At 39.3% G+C, this 20,735-nt stretch overlaps 1 protein-coding gene and 1 long non-coding RNA gene across 3 annotated transcripts; both read right to left on the bottom strand.

Annotated features, from left to right (window-relative positions):
* Positions 1–627: 627 nt before the first annotated feature.
* Positions 628–4,087, bottom strand: LOC112846932 (uncharacterized). The gene is made up of 2 exons (XR_003220149.1): positions 3,908–4,087; positions 628–709 (listed from the first exon to the last, which is right to left on the bottom strand). It is a non-coding gene; the product is annotated as an uncharacterized LOC112846932 (long non-coding RNA).
* A 6,490-nt stretch (positions 4,088–10,577) lies between these two features.
* Positions 10,578–19,923, bottom strand: LOC100695906 (RNA-binding protein 5). Of its 2 annotated transcripts, none has more exons than XM_005469544.3 (24): positions 19,813–19,923; positions 17,751–17,801; positions 17,502–17,670; positions 17,240–17,389; positions 16,773–16,842; positions 16,397–16,470; positions 15,568–15,651; positions 15,411–15,471; positions 15,247–15,312; positions 14,571–14,731; positions 14,373–14,470; positions 14,105–14,192; positions 13,658–13,775; positions 13,466–13,569; positions 13,225–13,345; positions 12,994–13,085; positions 12,690–12,884; positions 12,455–12,604; positions 12,167–12,238; positions 11,899–12,078; positions 11,638–11,712; positions 11,445–11,545; positions 11,190–11,319; positions 10,578–10,997 (listed from the first exon to the last, which is right to left on the bottom strand). In XM_005469544.3, exons 2-24 carry the CDS (start codon positions 17,765–17,767, stop codon positions 10,872–10,874), a joined length of 2,502 nt encoding a protein of 833 aa, XP_005469601.1. In that variant the 5' UTR covers positions 17,768–17,801; positions 19,813–19,923; the 3' UTR covers positions 10,578–10,871. The 2 variants fall into 2 exon arrangements, with proteins under 2 accessions (XP_005469601.1, XP_013124695.1); XM_013269241.3 differs by having other exon boundaries at positions 10,802–10,997; positions 12,167–12,235.
* Between the last annotated feature and the right edge of the window lie 812 nt (positions 19,924–20,735).

Here is a 20,735-nt window from a genome sequence, read left to right as displayed (position 1 = left end):
TAGGTTGCAGTTATTTTCTCTTGACCTGAAGATAACTTGTTTTGTTGGCATAAAAGCTCCCAACAAACAGCAAATAAGAATATCTTCTGGCTGCCTGCATTCTTTGTCTCTCTGGCCAAAGTTCACGGGTGAACTTGGATCGACAAATTGTTGTTCTGGCTTAGACACCAACAAACATTACACAGACTTACATGGCAGTGTTTAACAATAACAATATAATCAAATAAAGTGTATTTTCCAATTAGCGAGATTACAGAACATTATGAGGAGCTTAATAATCAGATTCTGCTTTTAAACTATGGAGCTGTCACAGTTTGCTCATAGGACTGAATTGAAAAAGTTCAAAGATTTTAATGAACAAATTCAGATTAATCACAGGTGAGTATTAGCAATAATTCAAAGTTACAGAGACTGTTCAAGCAAAGGGTTTCGAGCTCTAGTCCATAAATCACAAAGGTCATTTAGCCTGTAAATGTTCGCTGCTTTCACAGGTTGCGGTTTCTGGTAAGTTGACACCGGTGCAGTTTCAGGTAAGTTCTCACAGTTTCTCACAGGTAAGGATACAGGTAGGGATTCAGTGTTTTTCCACAGACCTGTGCACAGGTAAGCATACTCAGGTTTCACATGTTTGAATCCAGATGACTCTTTCTTCATGTGGTCAGGGAGGTTTCACCACAGGTAAGGCAGACTGGCACAACCAAATCAAAATCTGCAGCAGAGGAGAGGCAATATGGTAAATGCATAGAATTACTGAGCAACAAGAAAACAAGCTTCAATCACCAGGAGATCTTAGTGTCAACAACCCAGCAAGAAGAGGAGGACCAAGGTCATATACTGTAGGCAAGTGGAAGTGGAAATCAGCTGTGCCAGGAGAAACTAGGGCAACCATACCCATAGCTGTGAGGCGGTAAGCACCGTTAGCCCACACACAAGCCCACACAGACACAGTCAAGAGACAGAGAAGAGCAAATAGGGGCGAGACATACAGAAGGCGAGTCAGGACCTGGGAGGACTGGGGGCTCATGAGACTAACACAGGTTAGAAGAGACAGCTCTGACCAAGAAGCCATGCACTAATTCTATAGCTAACCATTTCATTTCTGCTTTTAATGCATGCTCTTTAGAAATATTTGCATGAATGTGTGTGCTAGGTGGATTTAATTTTATATTATAGGACGTCATAGTGGAGGGAAAATGCCTGTATTGGACAAGTGATGTTAAGGAGAAGTTGCTGGGCAGAAGGAAAAGAGAAAGAGCAGATATTTGTTTGTTTTAAATTCCTAATCATTTTGTCACTAAGCAAAAAGAGAAAAAAAAAGAAAAAGAAAAAAAACACACATCTTTGTAGATTTTGCAACAGAGAAAAAGCAGTGCAGCCTTGTGAACAGCTTTGAGGGGATTTATGAAAACAATGGGCGTCTGGGAGTACTGGGAGGTCAGGAGAAACATGTTTGACGTATATCAGCTCGTGACTTTGGTAACTGGAGTAAATACACAAGCGGATTTAGACTTTAAAGTCACAGAACAGAAAAAAATAAGGCACACTGAGACTGAGACATCAAGTATTTTACAAGGAGCTTTCCTCACAAGTCTGGAGCAAGATTTATTTATTTTTTCTTGCCTCCTGTCAATCCTCCACAGCACCACAGCCCCCACCATCTTCATAATTAGGAGAAACAGGGAGAAAACATCTCATCACAGACCAGTAAACCCATTCAGTTAACTTTGCAGGATTGAAAGATGTTGCAATCAAAGACAATTAAGATCAGTCTACTGATGCATTCATCATTTGGGAGAGAGATGCCAGTCACTGTATGATTATCCCTGAAACATGGCCAACTCATGGATGAGCAATAACCGGCCATTGCTGTGGAAATGATGCGGTTATGCAATTACCTGGAAGTCGGTTTCGGTGAGATGATTCTGTATGTGGGACTATAGGCCGTCTAGTAGATGAAGTGAATCGAGTGTGACGATGATTCATATTTATGCTGTGTGAACATCAGCTAACACTGGCAACACTTCACATTGGGCTTTGGGGGCTACAGGCATGAGTCAGTGTGTAGGTGTTAAAGCGGATTATATGCCAGCTCAAGCTGATTTACATGAAGAAAGTAAATAAGAAGGAAGAGAAAATATGATCCACATCAAATATGGCAGCAGTCATTCAACTAGATAACTATTTTTACTGCAATTTAAAAGCAGTGATTTCCTTTAAGGATCAATTTATGTAATAAGAAAAAGCTCACTGACACATTTTAATGCAGAGTTGCTCATTTTGAAGTGCTCAGTGAGGCTTAAATCTTGCATTGTTTACATCCCCAGTAAAAGATGAACAAATGCTGATGAACAGAGCAGATGTTGTGGGTAGAACTGACTGTTGTGACAAAACTTGCTGTACCAAAACTTCATTTCAGACACCGCAGTCCATTTTTAATGTAAAAGAAAAAGAAAAAACAGAAAAACACAACAACAACAAAAAAACAATCATCAGTGATGATTAAGCAAATGTTCCGATGTTTCCAGAAGTAGGAGGAATATCTTGTGTTACTTAAAGTAGGTACAGTTAAGAACATTATGAACACATTTTCCGAATTAATTAATCAGCACCTAAATTTTTGCATAAAATTTCTAAGCATAGCATGAAAGGTCATCACAAACATTTGGTTTGCACTTATTCATCTTGGAAGCTTGAGCAAGATCCTGAATGCATCATTATATGCCACCTGAAGCTTTTTACTGTAAGTGCACGGCACATGTGCTGTATATAGTGGAGCACATCAGGCTCTAAAAGGAGCTATTGTGGACGTCAGCTTCACGTGTTTGTGCATGCAGTGTCGCTGCACGTCATCATCATCAACAGAAAGAGATCATTACTGATGATGCGACACAGATATATAAGAGAGGAACTGCGGTACTGCATGAGGTGTGTGGTAGGTGTGACAGATGGGTTCGAGGTGGGGGTGGACATACATCAGGGATCTACTCTGAGCCCCTTCTTGTTTGCAGCGGTGATGGACAGGTTTATAGATGAGGTCAGATGAGGTCAGGCAGGAGTCTCCGTGGACTATGATTTTTACGGATGACATTGTGATATGTAGTGAGAGTAGAGACCAGGTGGAAGAGAGCCTGGGGAGGTGGAGGTATGAATTGGTAAGATAAGAGAAATGAAGGTCAGTAGAAGCAAGACAGAATACGTGTGTGAATGAGAGGGAGACGGGTAGAAAAGGTGACGATGTAAGGAGCAGAGGTAGTGAAGGTGGCAATGGCAAGAAGCCAGGAGACGGAGCTGGAGGTAGCAGAGTTGTTGATGCATCAAGAAAACACATAAATATAGTTTTGTTTTGTTTTTGTCTGTTATATTTTTTAAACAACCCCCTTCAGAAATCACTGCTGTGTTTATTTTTGGAACCCAACTGACAGTGGTTGATTTATATTCTTCAGAATAGAGAAATTGGCATATGGTTTTCTATTTTACCAGTTTTGTATTTGACTATAGGCACATGTAGAATAGTTAACATGGAGTCAGGTAAGAGGATGTGTACTAACAATCCACCAAAGGAAGTAAAACTGAGATTGTTCTGCTGGCAAACTTGAGGTGCGCATGCTTTGTTCGTTGCCAGTTTCTCAACAGCACAGCACACCTTATCTGGCCTTATACTAACCTCATTGTAAAAACATCATCAACATCAAACGCATCACTTGCATATCAACTGATATCACAATTTAGAAAAGCATCCTATTTCACATATATGCATAGATACAGATCTATAGATACATATTATCATAGAGCTGTAATCAGTTAATAATCAGTTCAAAACCAGCTGTAAATGTTACATAATGACCCAGTAAGCTAAAATAATCAAAGAATTTCAGAAGCATTTATCAATAGGAGACATCTGTCATACCAGAGGACCGCTGTTTGTTGTTCTCTCAAGACTTCAATCATCTGAGAAAGTTTTTACAAAACAAGTTTGTAGAGTGTCCCCTCTTCTACACATGCAAACACATACTTGGGCCACCTGCCCATCCTTCAAAGACCCCGCATTGCAGACAGTGCTCTGCACGACAGAGAAATGTCCATAGCATTATTCCTCTCTGCGGGAGGAATTCCCAGAAGGACAGTCTGTTTTTTTTCCAGGAGGGAGCTGAAACACTGAGGCCCAAACAGGGAACAGGGTCAGTGTGCAAGAGTGAAGGCAGCAAACATTAGCAGAGGGGGGGGGGCGGATCAAAAATGTGCCTTTCAAATTACCAATACATGATACCAATAAAATTTTACAAATATTTTGCTCTTTCCAAATATTTTTTCTTTTAATATTATCCTGATTTAAAAAGAGATGCAGTTAGAAATTCTGATGTCACACAGACTTTGCTCGAAACCATTAATATGGTTAAGTAATTTCTTAACTTATTACACACAATCCAGCTGCATGTTTGAGAGAATCATTTTAATGACCAAAAGCCTGTGGCAGAGCCAGTGAAAATGAAAGGCTCAGAAGGAAGTTTGTTGGGGTAACTTGTTAAACTCCTCAATCGATTGTATCTGCACAAGATATTCATCCATTAGCAATGCATCAACACAATGCAGTCATAATATTTGTACAAAATGAAAGGTAAAAGAAGAAAATCATTGCTAAAAGTGTAATGCTTTTAGATGTATAAAACAGCTTAAAATGCTTAAGATTTACCTTTTCGTAGTTAATAACACTCAGACTCAATATAAATCCATTTTGGGGGAAAAATCCAAAACATTCATAAGAAAACAAATAATACGAAATACCACATTTTATGAATGCTCCCCAAAAAATCTATTAGCTTTTTCTAAGCTATTGTGTGGATTATGAGTTCCTCAGATATTGAATTCAGTTGTGCTTTGTTTGGACAGCTGGCCTGGACACTTGAACAACTTGCCTGCATGAGACAAGCGTGTTAGCAGTGTGGGTTCTTCTGTTTGAAAGTCATTTGTTCTGAGTGTAGTCTTAGATGTATTTCCTTTTAGATCCCTGAGGAAAGGAACACAAACACTTCTGCCGTAGACAAACATGACAATGTACAGCATGTCCTCGGGATCTGTGTGGCTTTCCCAACAACCCACCTGACAACATGGCACGCAAAGCTTCCCTGTTTAAACTGACAACTCTGATTTTTTTTCACAGCATTGTTTATTACACACACACACACACACACACACATGCACACACATATAAACAGTAAAGTCTGATGCACCTAATTAAATGGTCAAAATCAGTGCCATGCTTTGTTCTCTCGCCATATCCCATTGACTGACCGGTTCACTAAAGCTCTGTTTGCACTGTTTGCTGTTCTCTATAGTTTTTTGCAACTCAGTCAACAAATGATAAACGTATTCATTATTAATACTTAACATTATAAATGATTTTTGCTACTTCCAAAAGCAAGTCATAAGCATTCAGTTCTTCAACACTGCAACAAATAGAGACCCTAGGCTTGAATTACGAACTGTCATTTTTGTAAACTGAATAAAAACATCCATTTTCTAGCCAGGGGGGTGAAGCCTGACCCACTGTCAATGTGTAAAAAGTGGAGTACACCCTGGACCAATCTGCTGAAGGGCAAAAACAAGGAGACGACTATTCATCCCTATAACAATTCAGAATTTCCAATTAATCTAACCCCATGCATGTACATCTAACCCCAGTGTCTAAAGAAATGTCTTTAAACGCTGGGAGGAAGCCAAAGAACCCAGAGAAACCCCACAGAGACACAGGGAGAACAAACCCCACACAGAAAGGCCCAAGACTGGACCCAACCCATCCCGGGCCTTCTTCCTGTGAGGTGACAGTGCTAACCAGTATGCCACCCTTGGATTAAAAACATATCAGACAAACTTCAAAGTCAACAGGTCATATTCATTAAAAAAAAAGCTTCCTAGTAAAAAGATTTGACCCTACTGATGAAGAAAACTCTAAGAAATGTTTAATTTCCTCTTACAGCTAGGACTAACGCTATGTCTACAGCTAGGCACTTAAAGTGAATAACTACTAATAATTTGGAGGACGACTCCTTGGTTGCTTGAGACTGGCAGAAACGGGAGAAAATGGCAGAAACACAGAGGTTGGAGAGGTTATTCATGGACATTGGTGAGCTTCCCCAGTAATGTTGGTTTAATGGGTGGAATTTGATTTATTTCCCCTCATAAATATCAAATGGATTAAAGTACTTTAGTTGAAATAGAAGGATAAATATGTGCAGCTGATTGAAGGATGGTTTCCAATTTATTCAACAGAGAAGCTCATTAATACAAATAGTTTTCCTAATAAGGCGATATTTGTCTTAATAGAGATTAAATTCAGTGATTAACTCTATCAATTTTACTTTTCTGGCATTTTTTATCCACCAGTAAAACTTTACACAACATCAGGTCACTCCTAGCAGAAGGTCTTTGCTCAGGCTGCACTCGTAAGCTTAGACTGGTTGCCAGAAATGTTTAGTCTGCATTAATACGTCTCTGGGGTGTTTGTGAATGGACAAGTTGTTGATTCAGTGTAGTATTTTTTGCAAGCTGAGGTTTCACTGTGATAAGATCTCAATCACTTCTTAATGCAAGCCCCTGTGCTGCAGACACTACAGCCTCAGGGGACGACTGCTACACTCAGCATTTGAACAAATATTGACACTGTGCTTTCCAAACCTTTACTACACATACACATAACTTTTGCTCGTGGTGCAACATGCAGTCAACACTGGAGCATCTGCAAGCTAGAGCAAACAGTGTAAACCACTAAAACGACGATAGCATCTGTGGGGACTTGGAACACAATCGGTTCAATTCTTGTTTGCTGACAACAAACAAACTGCCTCAAAGCATTCTGAAAGCATTACCCGCTTACAACAAATTATAATATGACGATTTAGGCCAAATAAACAAGCTTCATTCTGCAAAATAATTTTAAAAAAATATCTCATGCGAGAGATCCAAAGTTTAGGCTATAGTTCTACACCCGAACGGAGGGAGTATGTAATCTGTGGTTTGTCTGTTTGTTTGCAGTCTAACAGCCACAGTTTTCAAGATATCATGTTCAAATTTTGTGTGATGGTAGATAACAATAACAGCTTGTGCTGATTTCATTGTGGTGAACATCAGGTCATGGTCAGGGTCACACAGGATGTCAAAATCAGTAAAAACTGTTACCCACAATTTTTTATGGGCCGTCTTCAAACTTCACAACAATATACTAGGCTGTAGGGGGGCATAAGTACCTAGGCTGGCCAATCATTCGACCTTGACCTTCATTGTTAGCCCGTGTGTGTGCGTGTATGTGTGTGTATTAACACATAACTTGTGTTTGTGATCCAGTTAAACCCAAATCAGATTATACAGTCACATTATGAGGACGTAACTTCCTCATGGGACCCAAAACCTCAAATGTAAATCTTTATATTTTACTATTAAATGTTAAATCCAGGTTTAGAGGAAGGCTCTGGGGCTTCGGTTACAGCTAAGGTTAGAACAATTTTGTAGGGAATTATTTAACAGTGGTTAATTAACTGGGCAAATGCGATGTGAATAGATGGTGAGTCGCAGCCAAGTACTGCTAATCTAATGAACTTCATTAATGGATCATCAGCAAATGCAACCATAGTGGTCAGTCACTTAAAGATCAGACTTTGCAATGCTCAGAGGTACATCTCAGTTAGCATGTTAAATGTTAAAGATCATAATAGTACAATCAGAAAAAGACTTTGCCTGGGTTTGCCTGGAGAACAATTTTTCTCTATATAAAGAATATTGCAGCACACTTTAGATGCGACTTTGTAAACCAAAGTCGCATCTAAACAAATCAGAAGATTTCTAGAACAAAGTCCTCTGGACATAATTAATGCACAGCTCCATATCTGATCAAAATCAAGCACAAACACCTCATACCAACTGTCAGCACGGTGATGGAGGCGGGGGGTGATTTGGGCTTGTTTTGCAGCCACGGGACACGGGCATGTCTCAGTCACTGAGTCAATACAAACTTCTCTGTATTTTAGGGTCAGATGTGAGGCAATCTGTCTGACAGCTAAAGCTTGGCTGAAAGTGGGTCATTCAACAGAACAATGACCCAAAGTACAGCCGAAACTCTACAGCAGATTGACTGAAAAAGGAAAGAATCAAGGTGTTGTAATGGCAAGTCCAAACCTTAAGCCGACTGAAATGTTGTTACAGGACCTTAAGGGAGCTGTGCATGAACAAATGCCCACAAATCTTACATTTCAAGGAAAGAGGGAGAAACCCCAAATTCTTCCACAACGATGTAAGCCTGAGATAGGGCCTGATACAGTCATAGAGAAAACATTTACTGTGTATATATATTATATATATATGTGTGTGTGTGTGCGTGTTTCCTGCTGTGTCTGTAGGTAGGTAGGACTGGTGGTAATAATTTTAATAAACATGAGCACAAAAGAGAAGAAGACATCCCTCAATGAGTTGAAACATTAACTTGTAATTTATTCCTGCATACACAATTTTTGTCATTCGTATTGTGTCACTTTGAAAAAAAATTCAGGAGGCGCCCCTGCATGAGCTTAAAATTATTTATGTCGCTTGGGAGATGATATATGCCAGCCTTATCCTCACAATTTTATTGAGCACAAATGTGGCGACTGACTGTGTTATGCAAAACAGCTTAGTCAACTGACACAGATTCTGGTAAGCTGAGCCAGAGACATGCTGAAAACTGAGTAGGCATTCACAAGTGTCCCTGTGAGACGGTGAGCACGGCTTGCTCTGTGCTGCAGTATTAATCAGCAGGGAGATCAGTGCTGTCATTCTGCTACTACGGGGTCACTTAATCTGCACTTTTTGGCTGTCAGTCAAGAGGAAACCTGGGAAGATTTGGCATCTTTCCTTTTTGTGCCACATGGTATGACACATGGAATCATCATTGCAGGGATAGTGGAAGAGGATTTAAATTTTGCCTCTAGCTGCACCATTGTGACCGCTGCATTACGAACCAACACCATCTTAATCCTCCTCTCCCATCCCACCCCATGAACAGCAGTATGCTGAGGACAACTTCCATGTCACTGCTGAGGCAGACATTGCTATAAACAGATATATAACTGCAATTACTGCATTTCACACCAATTTCAAGTTTTCTTTTTCTGGTTGTTTAATTTATGAATGAATAAAGGAGTTGGCTCTAAAACTGATGCTGACCCCTAGTGATGGGAATGAAAGGGAAGCTCTGTGCAACAGAGCCATTTGCACACCACATGTAAAACTGCAGAGATGAAATATGGTCTTCCTGTGGATTTTGATGTGGTGAATCCAAATACACATAGACGATTACTGTTTCCATGATTTTTGATTTCACATCTATGTATATTATTTTAGTAGTTGAGTTTTAATCAATTAATAATAATACATAAGCTTGTTTTTTTCAACTTTTTATGGTCATGTTTATGCCTTAAAGAGCATGCTTTACTTTACAGATTTCCTGATGCTATAAAGGTCAAATCGAGAATTAAAGATGGACAGACGTTAGTCAGTCTGGAAATGACATTTACAAACTGAGGAACAGTTTCTGAATGAACACTTCCACTTTTGACTCATTGACTTTTGATCTTAGAACTGATTTGCCAGCATCGTGAAAACGAGACCCAACCTTTTTAAATTTTAGCATCTCATTAAGTCTCTACTACTTAATTTAATTCTGAAGCATTTTGGCTATGGACGAAAGCTGATAAGCCATTGCTTGATGATACCCAGAGAAAATCCCAGCGTAGGAATTCAAGACATGAAACCCTTTTTATCATTACAGAAGAAACCCAAAGTAGCACACATCCGTTGTGGTGGAAGAGCAGCCTGTCTTTAGGAATTTGTTTTTCTTCCTGTAAATATCAGAGATTTACTAAGCCAAACACACGTAGCAAAGAATCCTGTGAAGTATTTTAAAAAGACTGGCAAGAAGAGCAAGAGCAGGTGAAACCTGCCAGCCGTAAGCCCCTCCAGGAAAGAGGATATTAAGGAAGCCAAAGAGTCTGGCAGAAATAATTGGCAAAATGTCCAGCGGTGGTTCAGAGAAACTCACCGGAGCCAGGGATCTGTTTAATACATGTATGCTAATTTCTTTTCTCCAAGCTGACACTTTTATGGTCTCTTCTCATATGTTTATAGAAACACAGATTGATGGTTCTTTATAGAAATGTTGAGTTTTTTTAGGACGGTGTTAACCTGTGAATCACAGAGAGGATTGTAGATATAAAAGATTAACTTTGCACAACAGGACGATTACCATTTGTCTTGTATATACTTTGACAGCTCAATAAAGCCCCAATGCATCCAACTCCTACATAAATTTTTGACCATGCCGGGATTTACAACACACAGTTAAAAATAAAAGTGCAGTAGCTGATGCTAAAGTGGTAAAATTAACTCCAAATCGACTAAGAGTCTGTGTCTAGCATTTAGACCTGAGCATAGTAATTGTCAAATCAATGTGGGACTAATAGGTGAGATGAGCTGACTACACCACTGCAGATGCAAACATGACAAGAATAACCCTCATTGATCAGGAGATAAAAAGAATAAATTCACACAAGAGCTTGTTTGTGCAGGTTTATTTAATCACACTGACTCTTAGAGGTTCTCACAAAACAAAGCTTCAGATGTTCTACATAAGTTTTTATGTACAAACAATATACAAAATGTACATGTAAAGTGCACTGAAAACAAACAAATCTAGCTTTATAAAAAGCCAAATTTTCCCTAAACGAACAAGACAAATTCCAGTTAAAAGTTTGTACAGGTGGAAAAATCTCCTGGTATGTTATGTGTTCAAATCCTTTGTCCACATGATAAAGATTTCAGAGCACAGCGCAATCATCTTTCTCCACAGTTCACTCTATCTCTGTGAAGCGTGCAAACATGGCTTTACGCACAGCATCCTTGTAGGTGTCAGATGGTGAGAGTTCATATGAGCTTCCTTTAATGCCCAGACCGGTGCCTTTGGTCCTTAACGAAGCCTGTTAGGAAAAGCAAAGACGATTATAAGAGATGACATATTAGACACAGGTGCCCCTCAGGCAGCAGTGCTAATTGCTATGTGAGCAAAAGCGAGCACGTTGGCGCGCAGATTCCATCTGTTAAGAGGATCTGGCCAGGAGACGAGGGTTAGTTTGGAAGACAAGTTAAAAAAAAAAAAAAAGTCTGCTCACCGAGATGGGAACGGTGATGCCTTGTTGGTGACGTCCCAGACCTTTACCTTCCTGCCAGCCCATCGCTTGCAACATCTTGCTCCCGATATTATCACTTGTTAAACCGTCTTTAGTGGGCTGCTCAAAGTTTCTGTTGATGGTGAATTACAGGTGTTAAAAAGGTCCAATTCACATAAAAATAATGAGAAGGAGGAGAAGATATTACTAAAGGTTTTCATAGACTGTTTGCTGTGAGATTAAACTCCTCCCACTTACACTGTTGGGCTTGGTGCTTTGTAAAATTTCTTTTTAGGTGCAGGAGGTTCAGGAATACCATACTTCTCCCTTCTTTCTGCAGCTCTATCTCTGTATTTCAGCTGTTAAAAATCACAAGAAAACATATGTTCTCATTCAAATTTCTTTTCTTTAAATAACAGAGACAGAAAGATGACACTGTGATGCAAAATACCTCAGCCTCCTTCCTCTCCAGCTCTTCCAGCTCCGTTTCTGAAAGCTTAGCTCTTCTTTGAATTTCCAAGTTTTTCTAAAAGAATTAAAAGTAATTTTATGGGCGAAACGCGAGAACAAAATAATCACCGGCATGAATAAATGCAACCTCCATTTCCTGTAAGGTACAGCATGTGAGCTCCATTTTGCTTTGAACAGATGGCGCAGCCCAGAATATTCATAGCTGCTTGCACATTAAACACCCGCTGTTTGCCATCCTCACCTTGTGTAGGTCAGAGAGCTGCTGGTGACGCAGCAGAGCGTCTTTGGTGGGGAACTGCCGCCGACACAGCAGACACACCATCTTCTTCCAGTCGCTCATTTTCCCCTCCTCATCCGCTGCTCGGTCTGAGCCGTTGTCATCTGGGTCGCTGTCCCCATTGTAGGCAGCGACCAAATCACTCTAACATGAAAACGGACAAAAAGGAAAAGTGTTAAAGGATTTATTTTTACAAATAAACAGGAGAAACAGCTGCAAAGTTACAACAAACCTTAGACGAAATCTCAACCTCGAGCTTGATTTGTTCAGTCATGAGGGACGGCATCTCAAAGCTTCCGATCCGCTGAAAGGAAACAAATGAAGCTCATGAATAAAGGCCCACAACATATATAATCTCAGGATTAAAAGATATTCAGTGGCTGGTGATGATAGAATGAAAATGTACTTTCTAAATATAATAATCCAAATCAGTGTGCTTCTCCAGTTAGAACCTACCCGTGCACCACTGCACTGATCCAAAGCACATCATATTTATTCTTAATAGTTACTGTTACACTACCTTCTTCTCGAAGAGGGAGAAACCTGCATCTGCAGCCGCAGACTCTTTTCTGTCTTCATCCTTAAAAGATCCTAACCCTTGGGCAGTACTCTTAATGCTTTCTTTTTGCTTATTTAAGCTTTTTGCCCAACGCTCCATGTCCTTTGCAATCTGCAATTTAATAATGCCAAAAACATTATTTCAAAGACGACCTAACAGCTATTAACAGGAACAACATCTTCGGAGCAGCACTTACCTGTTGTGCAGACTTGTTTTTGGGCTTTTCTTTCTTCTCTTTGGCCTCTTTACCGCCTGTGGTTAAGGAGGTGGCTGCAGAGCTCGCTGTGGACGCTTGTTCTGTGTTTGTGCCAGATTCACTCAGTGCAGGGATGTACGCCTGCTTCTCGCTGTCCCAGTAAAGGTACTGCTGAGTCTCTGAGTTATAGTAGTACTATTGATGACAAGCAGAAGATTAAAAAAATGTGAACAGTGTATTTAAAATAAATACATATGCTGGATGGCATGGGTTCTGCACATGCAACAAGATCAAGTGCACATACTTGGCTGCCAGGATCATAGTACAGGCCAGTCTGTGGATCGTAATAGTAACCTGAAGACTCATCGTATTGGTACGTGGAGGTGTCGGGGACAGCTACAATTAAAAAAACAAAACAAAACATTGAAATAGAGAGCCAGATATGAAGCAAAACCTTTTTTCTATCTTCAGTTTTAACATCATCATCGCTATCATTCACACACAGAGGAGTATTTCTGCAGCTAACTCCTCTCACCTGTTGTGTTAGCAGTCGGCCCGGCACAGATCGTTGCTGCAACAGTGGAAGATGCTGGTGTTGTGAGTGATGTGGTGCAGACACTAGCAGCCTGTTGTGCTGCAACAGCTAGTGGATGTGTCTGAGAGGTAGGAGATGGGGGGGGGAAAAACCCTGATGAACATTTGGATTCGACACAGACAGAAATCACACTCGAGTAGCATTTTGCACTCCAAAGACGCCACATTAACAAACTTCCTACCTGAACAGCAGGCTGACTGATTATGACGGGCTGGTAGACCTGAGCTGCCTGGGATATGACCACAGCTGTAGATGCAGGGATCACAGACGCCATTCCTGGAGCCGCTAGGGAGAGTGATGATGACGTCAAGAATCTCAGCCTCGGAATAAAACCACCCCAAATTTTTGCGAGTGATTAAAACCTGTTGTTTACCTCCAAGTAATCCATCTCCAACGACAGGAACCAGTCCTTCAGGCTGCTGTGGCCACATGTTTGCATAACTCTCAGGAAAAGCGATCTGATCTGAAGTTGCGCCCGAGCTTTGCTGCAACTGAAAAGACAAAACAGATATGTGACGAAGTCAGAAACAAAATAAAGCAAGCCAAAGTAGAGCAACTGTATCAGCATTATTCAAATAAATTAGTTAAGTCAATAAATCCTTTCCTGGAACTTGATGCCACGATACCAAAATACTGCACATTAAGCTCCACTAATCAAGTATTGTTTTAATTGACAATAAGATATAGGAGTCCATGTAATTTTAATCAGTTCTTAATATCGACAATATCACTGATTTGGAGCTTTTCGGTCCATTTCTTTAAATCCCTCAAGCCATAGATGCTCACTTTTTCTACTTAGACATGGTACAGTCTATGATACCTGACTGGATGACCACTGAGCAGCAGCAATGGCTGTGCTGGCAACAGAGAGAGCGCTGGCTCTGATCCCCTCAGGCAACACTGAGTCTCTGGGAAAAGAATTATGTGTAAATTTAATATTTAAAGCTAATGCAGAATGAAAATAAGACCCCAATTTGTATTTTATTACATTCTAGGATCTCAAAAGGTATGCACAGTATATGACGAATGTATGACGAATATAAAACAGGCTGTTTAAATATATGTTATGTATGTGCGTAATGACTCACTTTCTAGCACTTTTGGCAAAATCCACGCCGACTGTTTTCCCATCCAGTTTCAGAGGTGGCTGAAGGCTCTGGAGAATGGTGAGCAGCTGAGAAGCCTCCTGTAGAAAGACAAAGCCACACTGTCTCAACACCTCCACTAGAAACACACCAACGTACACTATAAAGTCACACTGACTGCTGAAAAATAAAGCTGCGCACCAGCGGGGATGAGAGCTGGACAAAGGCGAAGCCTCGGTTCTGTCCCGTTTGCTTGTCTTTGATGAGGCGGACGTTGTTGGTGGACAGGTTGGCGTACGGTGCCAGTAAGTTCAAAATTCCATCAACAGTAGAGAGAGGGGCAATGTTCCTCAAAATGATCGCTGTGAACAAAAAGAAAAGTTGTCAATAAATGGTTGTATGGGAACGTGCAATACTTCAGTGGACCAAAACTAAACAAAAACTACACACAGACATTATTTCATTAATGAAATGTGACAAAATTTTGTGTATTGTCTTATTGCTTCTGCATTTATTTGCCACAGTATTAATTCAGCTATTTTAATGTCTTCCCCATTATTTAATATCTAATTATATTACTTATTACATATTATTACTTAATAGTATTACTTTCAAAAGGATCAGCTAAGCGCCTCAGGTCTTCAGTAAAAAGGAGGCATTTTTTCACATGATCCTGACACTGATCAGCAAAAAGCTGACCTCATGACACACAGTGAAATGATATCCCATTCACATGAAAAAGCTGAAAATTCCCCAATAAAGTGGAAAATACCGTCATAAATAAGAGCTGGGACATAAATACTATAATTTTTAAAAATATACAGAAAAAGTAAGTAAATTAAATTAATATATGATTTTAAAATGAACAAACACTTACTGTCTCCACTGTATTCTCCCGGCTGTTGAGACTCGACATTTAAACCATTTACACCAGTAGACTCACCTACAAAGAGCGATGACAAAAAACATGAGGTAGGATATATAATGAGCTGCTCATTCTCACAGAGAGACAAAAAACTCATCTTAAGGGGGAAAACTCACCAACTTTTGACGCGCCACACCTGAAACACTTCAGCCTCTTCCGAAAATTGTACAGACCACACTGCAACAACCATTGATTGTGTATTTTTGTTACAATAAAGGAAAAAGACAAAAAAAAAGAGAAATATTGCGGGATAAGTTCAAAGATAACACTCACAGCATTGCAAAGCCAGTTTTCAAACTTCTGCTTCCTGTTGCTGTAATGCACTGCGATGGTTTTCCCCTGGATCACCAACTTGTTCTGTGAAGTAAAATAAAGACAAACAAACAACAGTTATACCAAAATACCACACGTCTGAGCCAAAGAGGCAAGTGCTGAGATCCCGGTGCTACCCCACCCAGTGAGTGAGAGCAGAGGGAACGGGAAAGAGTGGCTAGGTTTTAACTTGTTGCTTAGATGGGGGTGTCTCAAGGACAAAAAAACAGCAGAGATGGGAAGAGAAGTTCAGAAAACGAGGAAATGAGTTCAAAAAGAGATTTCTAAGTGTTTGGGACCGGAGTGCTGCCAGCCCGTCCACATCTCACTCCAGTCTTCGGATGTTAAATGGAGGTGAGAAACTATCCGAGTGACAGAGCTGGAGCAGAATGTGCAATAAAACCACGGGGCAGTCGGTACTAAACAAGACCACTTGGGGCCACACTGGTAACAGAAAGCAAACTCTCTTTCTTTTGTAAGCTTTAAGGTCCTAAATAAATCTCCACAGCTTATTACAATATTTGTAAGAGATTAAAACAAAACAAACATGCATTTTTACAGTAGTGTTTCAGTTCACAGAAAAAAAAGATCTCAATAATGCTGCTATAAAGTATCACCAGACGTGTAATATCAGAAATACCACACCTCAGATATCACAGATTTATGATCAGAATTTCTTGGCTAAATACTAACAGACTGGGCTTTTTGTAAAGTGCCATCATTATTGTACTGGTTAATTTGGGTTCTAATCTCCAAGAATATTTCTAGACTTGGTGATTGTTGAAGCAACCTGATTGGTCTCCATCCATCGGGTAGAATCTTGCAAGTGATAAAACTCCACGAAGGCGAAACCTCGGCTTATACCTAGAGACAGCATTCAAATATAGACGGGAGGCGTGTTAGTCAGAATGCTTTGGTGCAAAATTCAAACTTATAATGGGCTTGCACAGCGGTGGGGATGTTTACAACATCACGATGGTAGAATTTACATACCCTTAACTTCTTACCTCTCCATGTCATCAAATCAGAATTTCTATATGACACAAAGAACCCTACGACAATATTTAATTTTCTTTTTCTAGGGGTTGTAATAAAGTAGGAAAAATGGGTTTAAAGATAAAGCGCGGCAAGGAACGAGGAACGTTCCTCTGAAGAGTATCGCTCACCTGTCCTTTTCTTCATCAAACGTATGTCCACAGGCTGTGGTCCCTGTAGCTGCTCCAGAGCTGTACGGATCTGGAAAACAGAAGCAGACGGTGAGACTCATCAGAATACAGATCTTCTTCCTACTTATTGTTTCCTGACTTTAAAAACCCGTTTTTGTCTTTTGTTAATTTCTTCTGTAGTTGTTGTATTTTTTTTATGTATGTTGTTGTTGTTTTGTAATTAAAACAAAAGCATAATAATGGCCTGGTTTAGTAGATGTTGTCTGCGCACGTTACAAAGTCACAAAGACGGATAAGTGTTGCTGATTTCTGTGCCAAAGTTTTACACCCATCCTGTGACAGTTTACAGCTTTGAACTTCTTGCAAGAGATGCCTTACAACTCATGAAAAAGTTTTATGATATAAGGTTTGGTGTGGTTTTTCCTTTAAAAAGCATGAATGCCACTGAATGCAAACTGTGACCTTACATCATCTTCCGTGACATGGACAGGGAGCCCCCTCAGCATTATCGTTTTGCTCTCCTCCTCCTCCTCCTGCTCCATTTTGTAGTCCTGCTCTAGATATTCACCATCATATTCATCATCAGATCTGCTGCTGCTGCGTCGTTTTCGGCCCCTCTGTAAGAGAAAAAATATATAATAATGTAATGTTTAACTTCAAAAACAACAAATTCAGTATCATTCTGATCAAGGCGTACTTCAAGCCGCAAAGGAATTCTTCTCCACTTACCTCTGGACTGTCTCGGTCCCTGCGTTCATCACAGTAGTCTTTGTACCTATCATGGACCCAGCGCCGATCATAATCCTTTTCCACATCTCTGCTTCGTTTTCCATACCACTCTGGATCGTGTTTGCGCCCATCAGAACCATATCTTCCAGTACGTTCACTACGACTAATCCTGAAAAAGTACCAGAGACTTAAATATATGAGCACATGTTCAACATGTTCCTGAACATCACAAGGATTATGGGACCTCACCTTCTATCAGTTCCCATGGTTTAGTACGGGACAAGCGTCTAAGAAGAAATTCTGTGGAAAGGTTTGGGGGAAAAAAAATATTTAATAATATATAATAATATGGTTTTCATGACTTTGATTTTTTTTTTCAATTAATTTTACATTTTGATTTTTTCCCCATAGAGTGTAATAACAGTTGTCAGCTTGTCTCTCTCATCTCTCATTTATCAAATCACATTACTCTGGTGAAAATATGACGTCTCCAGAGACACGGTAGCCCAAATATATGTCACTGCAATACACAAACCCTGGGTGGAGTTTGCTCAAGGGAACAGAAAAGGTTCCGTCAAAAGATAAAACACCACCTGCATTCTTGCACTTTAGACAAGAGGTCAATAGGCTAGGGAGTGTGTGTGTGTCTGCTTGACATAAAATGTGTCTCACAATTGCAAAGAAAAATAGTATTTGATACTTCTAACTAGTGCTGGGTGATATGGAAAAAATATTTATCACGATATGAATTATTTTATATCACGATAACGATATATATCACGATATACCACCTGACCTGTGGTCATCTGGAAAGTATGCAGTCTGTAAACAGCGAGTGGAGAGGGTGCAGTCTTTGTTTTGAGTTACCGTAAAACATGTCGCAAATCCGGGTGCACGTAAAGCAGCACCATGTCGCAAAACCACAAGATGGAGTTTCTTTGCGAAAAATATCATTTTTTTATACTTTTAACTTTATGCAAGAGAAAATAGAGCCAGAGCTTATCTTTACATTTTACATGCTATAGTGCCATTTGTGGGAGCATTTCAAGTTGCTATACATCAATACAACCGTTATAGCCCAAATTTTAATAATATGTATGCATTAAGTCCATAGTAACTACATACATATTGCAAAAAAGTGCAATAAACTACAAAAAAATTGAAAGTCATTATTGGGTTTTTTTTTACATACATTTCTAGTTAGAGAAATTTAAGAGGCTTATCCGTCAAAACTGTAAATACAAAAAAGTTGCACAAAATAGTTTCCAACCACGAGAAATTTATTTTGAGTGTCTTCATAGTTTTATTTTTGAGATACACTAATTTTTATATACTACAGGAAAAATGAAAATAAATATTATAATGCAAATTTGCAAAAAAACAGCATGTGCATCAAAATAAACTATTTCCAACAGTGTAATTTGACTTCTAAGCATCCCAGTCTGGAATATTATGTTTTTGTTGCTGGAAGTGCTTTTTATGCAATTTTTGCAAAGCTATATGTGGAGGGAAACCGTGACCTAGGGCAAGCTAATGGAATAAGATGCAAGTACAACTCCTATGGTTTCATATGCAAAAAAAATTATTGCGCTACCTTACATGGTTCCAGTTCTACAGGGATTTAAAAATAGTTAGGCAAAACGGAGTGTGCCTGCTCCGACCGGTTGTAAAGGGTTAATGATATATTTTATGTAATAATTTATAAAATTAGGGTTAGAAACGATGGAAACGATAGAAGACAAATAGCAGGATAGACACTTTTCTATCGTCCACACGATATATATCGTCATATCGCCCAGCACTACTTCTAACCACTTTAACCTCAACTTGTAATATAATAAAACAAAAAGCAAGCGGGAAATTGCGGGGGGTGAAATTAATCATTTTCATTTTATGTTTATTACACTTATAAAGCTAAGCAGTAGTTTCATATTAAAAAAAAATTATTCCACTGTAAAATGGGTCAATTGACCAGCAACATAAGAGGATTAAGTAACTGGCATTACGTAACATGAGTTGAGCTACGCTAAAGATGAAAGACCGCCAGAGATGTAACAGGCCTGATTTTACTCGTAACTGCAGAAATGCAAAGCACATAATATGGAGATTAACTGAGGACATTAACTGTATAATTATATAACACAGACTGATTTTGTCCCTTGCTTACAGGCGCTAACACAGCAAGGTCACTTTAGGGCTAGCTGTTTGCTTGATTAATACGTCTCGTGAATGCTGTAGCAATACGTAAGCTTTACCTAAATAAATAGCCGGAAGCAGATATAAAATGCAGTTTTTTGGCAGTTTTACATACCGTTTTAATAAATCACCTCCCTACACACGATGACAGCCTGATACTCAAAACCTTTCTAGAAGCTTTTCCACTTCTTCCGGTCTGTAGCGACAACAGTCTTCTTCGTTTTGACTTCACGTTTTAATAGCAGGATAAGTGAGGATTACCGCCACCTACTGGTTAGGACCACTTACAACAAGGTAAGCCCTAATGCAGTTCACTAAAACAGTAAAATCAATTTCATTTTTTTTTTGCATATTTTGCATACTTACATGTTTCAGATCAGCAAAAAACAAACAAACAAACAAACAAACAAAAAAGAACCTGATAAACCAGAGTAAATACAAAATACAGTTTTTAATTGATGATTTCATTTAATGACAATCCAGAAAAAAATCCAGAAATTTTCCTTCAGGATTTTCTGGTAGAATTAATGGCTTCATAAATTACACTAAGTTATCCTGAAGCAGCAAAGCAGCCCCTGACCAGCAAACTACCACCACAAAGTTTGACAGTTGGTACGATGTCCTTTTTATGAAATGCTCTATAATGGGATGTATCACGAGTCACGACTTAAACCTTCTTTTGTCTCATCAGTCTACAAAATATTTCCCTAGAATTCTGGGGAATCATCAAAATGGATTTGGAAAATGTGAGATGAGTCTTTGTGTTCTTTTTGGTCAGCAGTTGTTTTCTCCTTGGAACTCTCCCGTGGATGTCATTTTTGCCCAGTCTCTTTGTTATTGTTTAATCATGAACACTAACTTTACACTGAACTTACTTTTTCACATAAGGCCAGGCAGACTTTCCAAAACCCCAATTTAAAGACTGAATTTTGTAATTACTCTGGTTATATTTATGTCTACTATTAACATTTCTTTGATGATCTGAAACATTTCAATGTGACAAATATGCAAAAAAAAAAAAGGACAAGAAGCAGAAGA

This window comes from Oreochromis niloticus, linkage group LG5, assembly GCF_001858045.2.
Source record: "Oreochromis niloticus isolate F11D_XX linkage group LG5, O_niloticus_UMD_NMBU, whole genome shotgun sequence".
NCBI classification, from domain to species: Eukaryota; Metazoa; Chordata; class Actinopteri; order Cichliformes; family Cichlidae; genus Oreochromis; species Oreochromis niloticus.
The sequence above is the reverse complement of the archived record's forward strand: the minus strand, read 5'-3'. Positions and strand labels throughout refer to the sequence as shown.

Coding starts and splice junctions, on each gene's coding strand:
- LOC100695906 (XM_005469544.3), bottom strand. Junction 13,570..13,657: donor TGGAGATGGATTACTTGGAG/GTAAACAACAGG, acceptor CACTCTCCCTAG/CGGCTCCAGGAATGGCGTCT. Junction 13,346..13,465: donor TCAGTCAGCCTGCTGTTCAG/GTAGGAAGTTTG, acceptor CCTACCTCTCAG/ACACATCCACTAGCTGTTGC.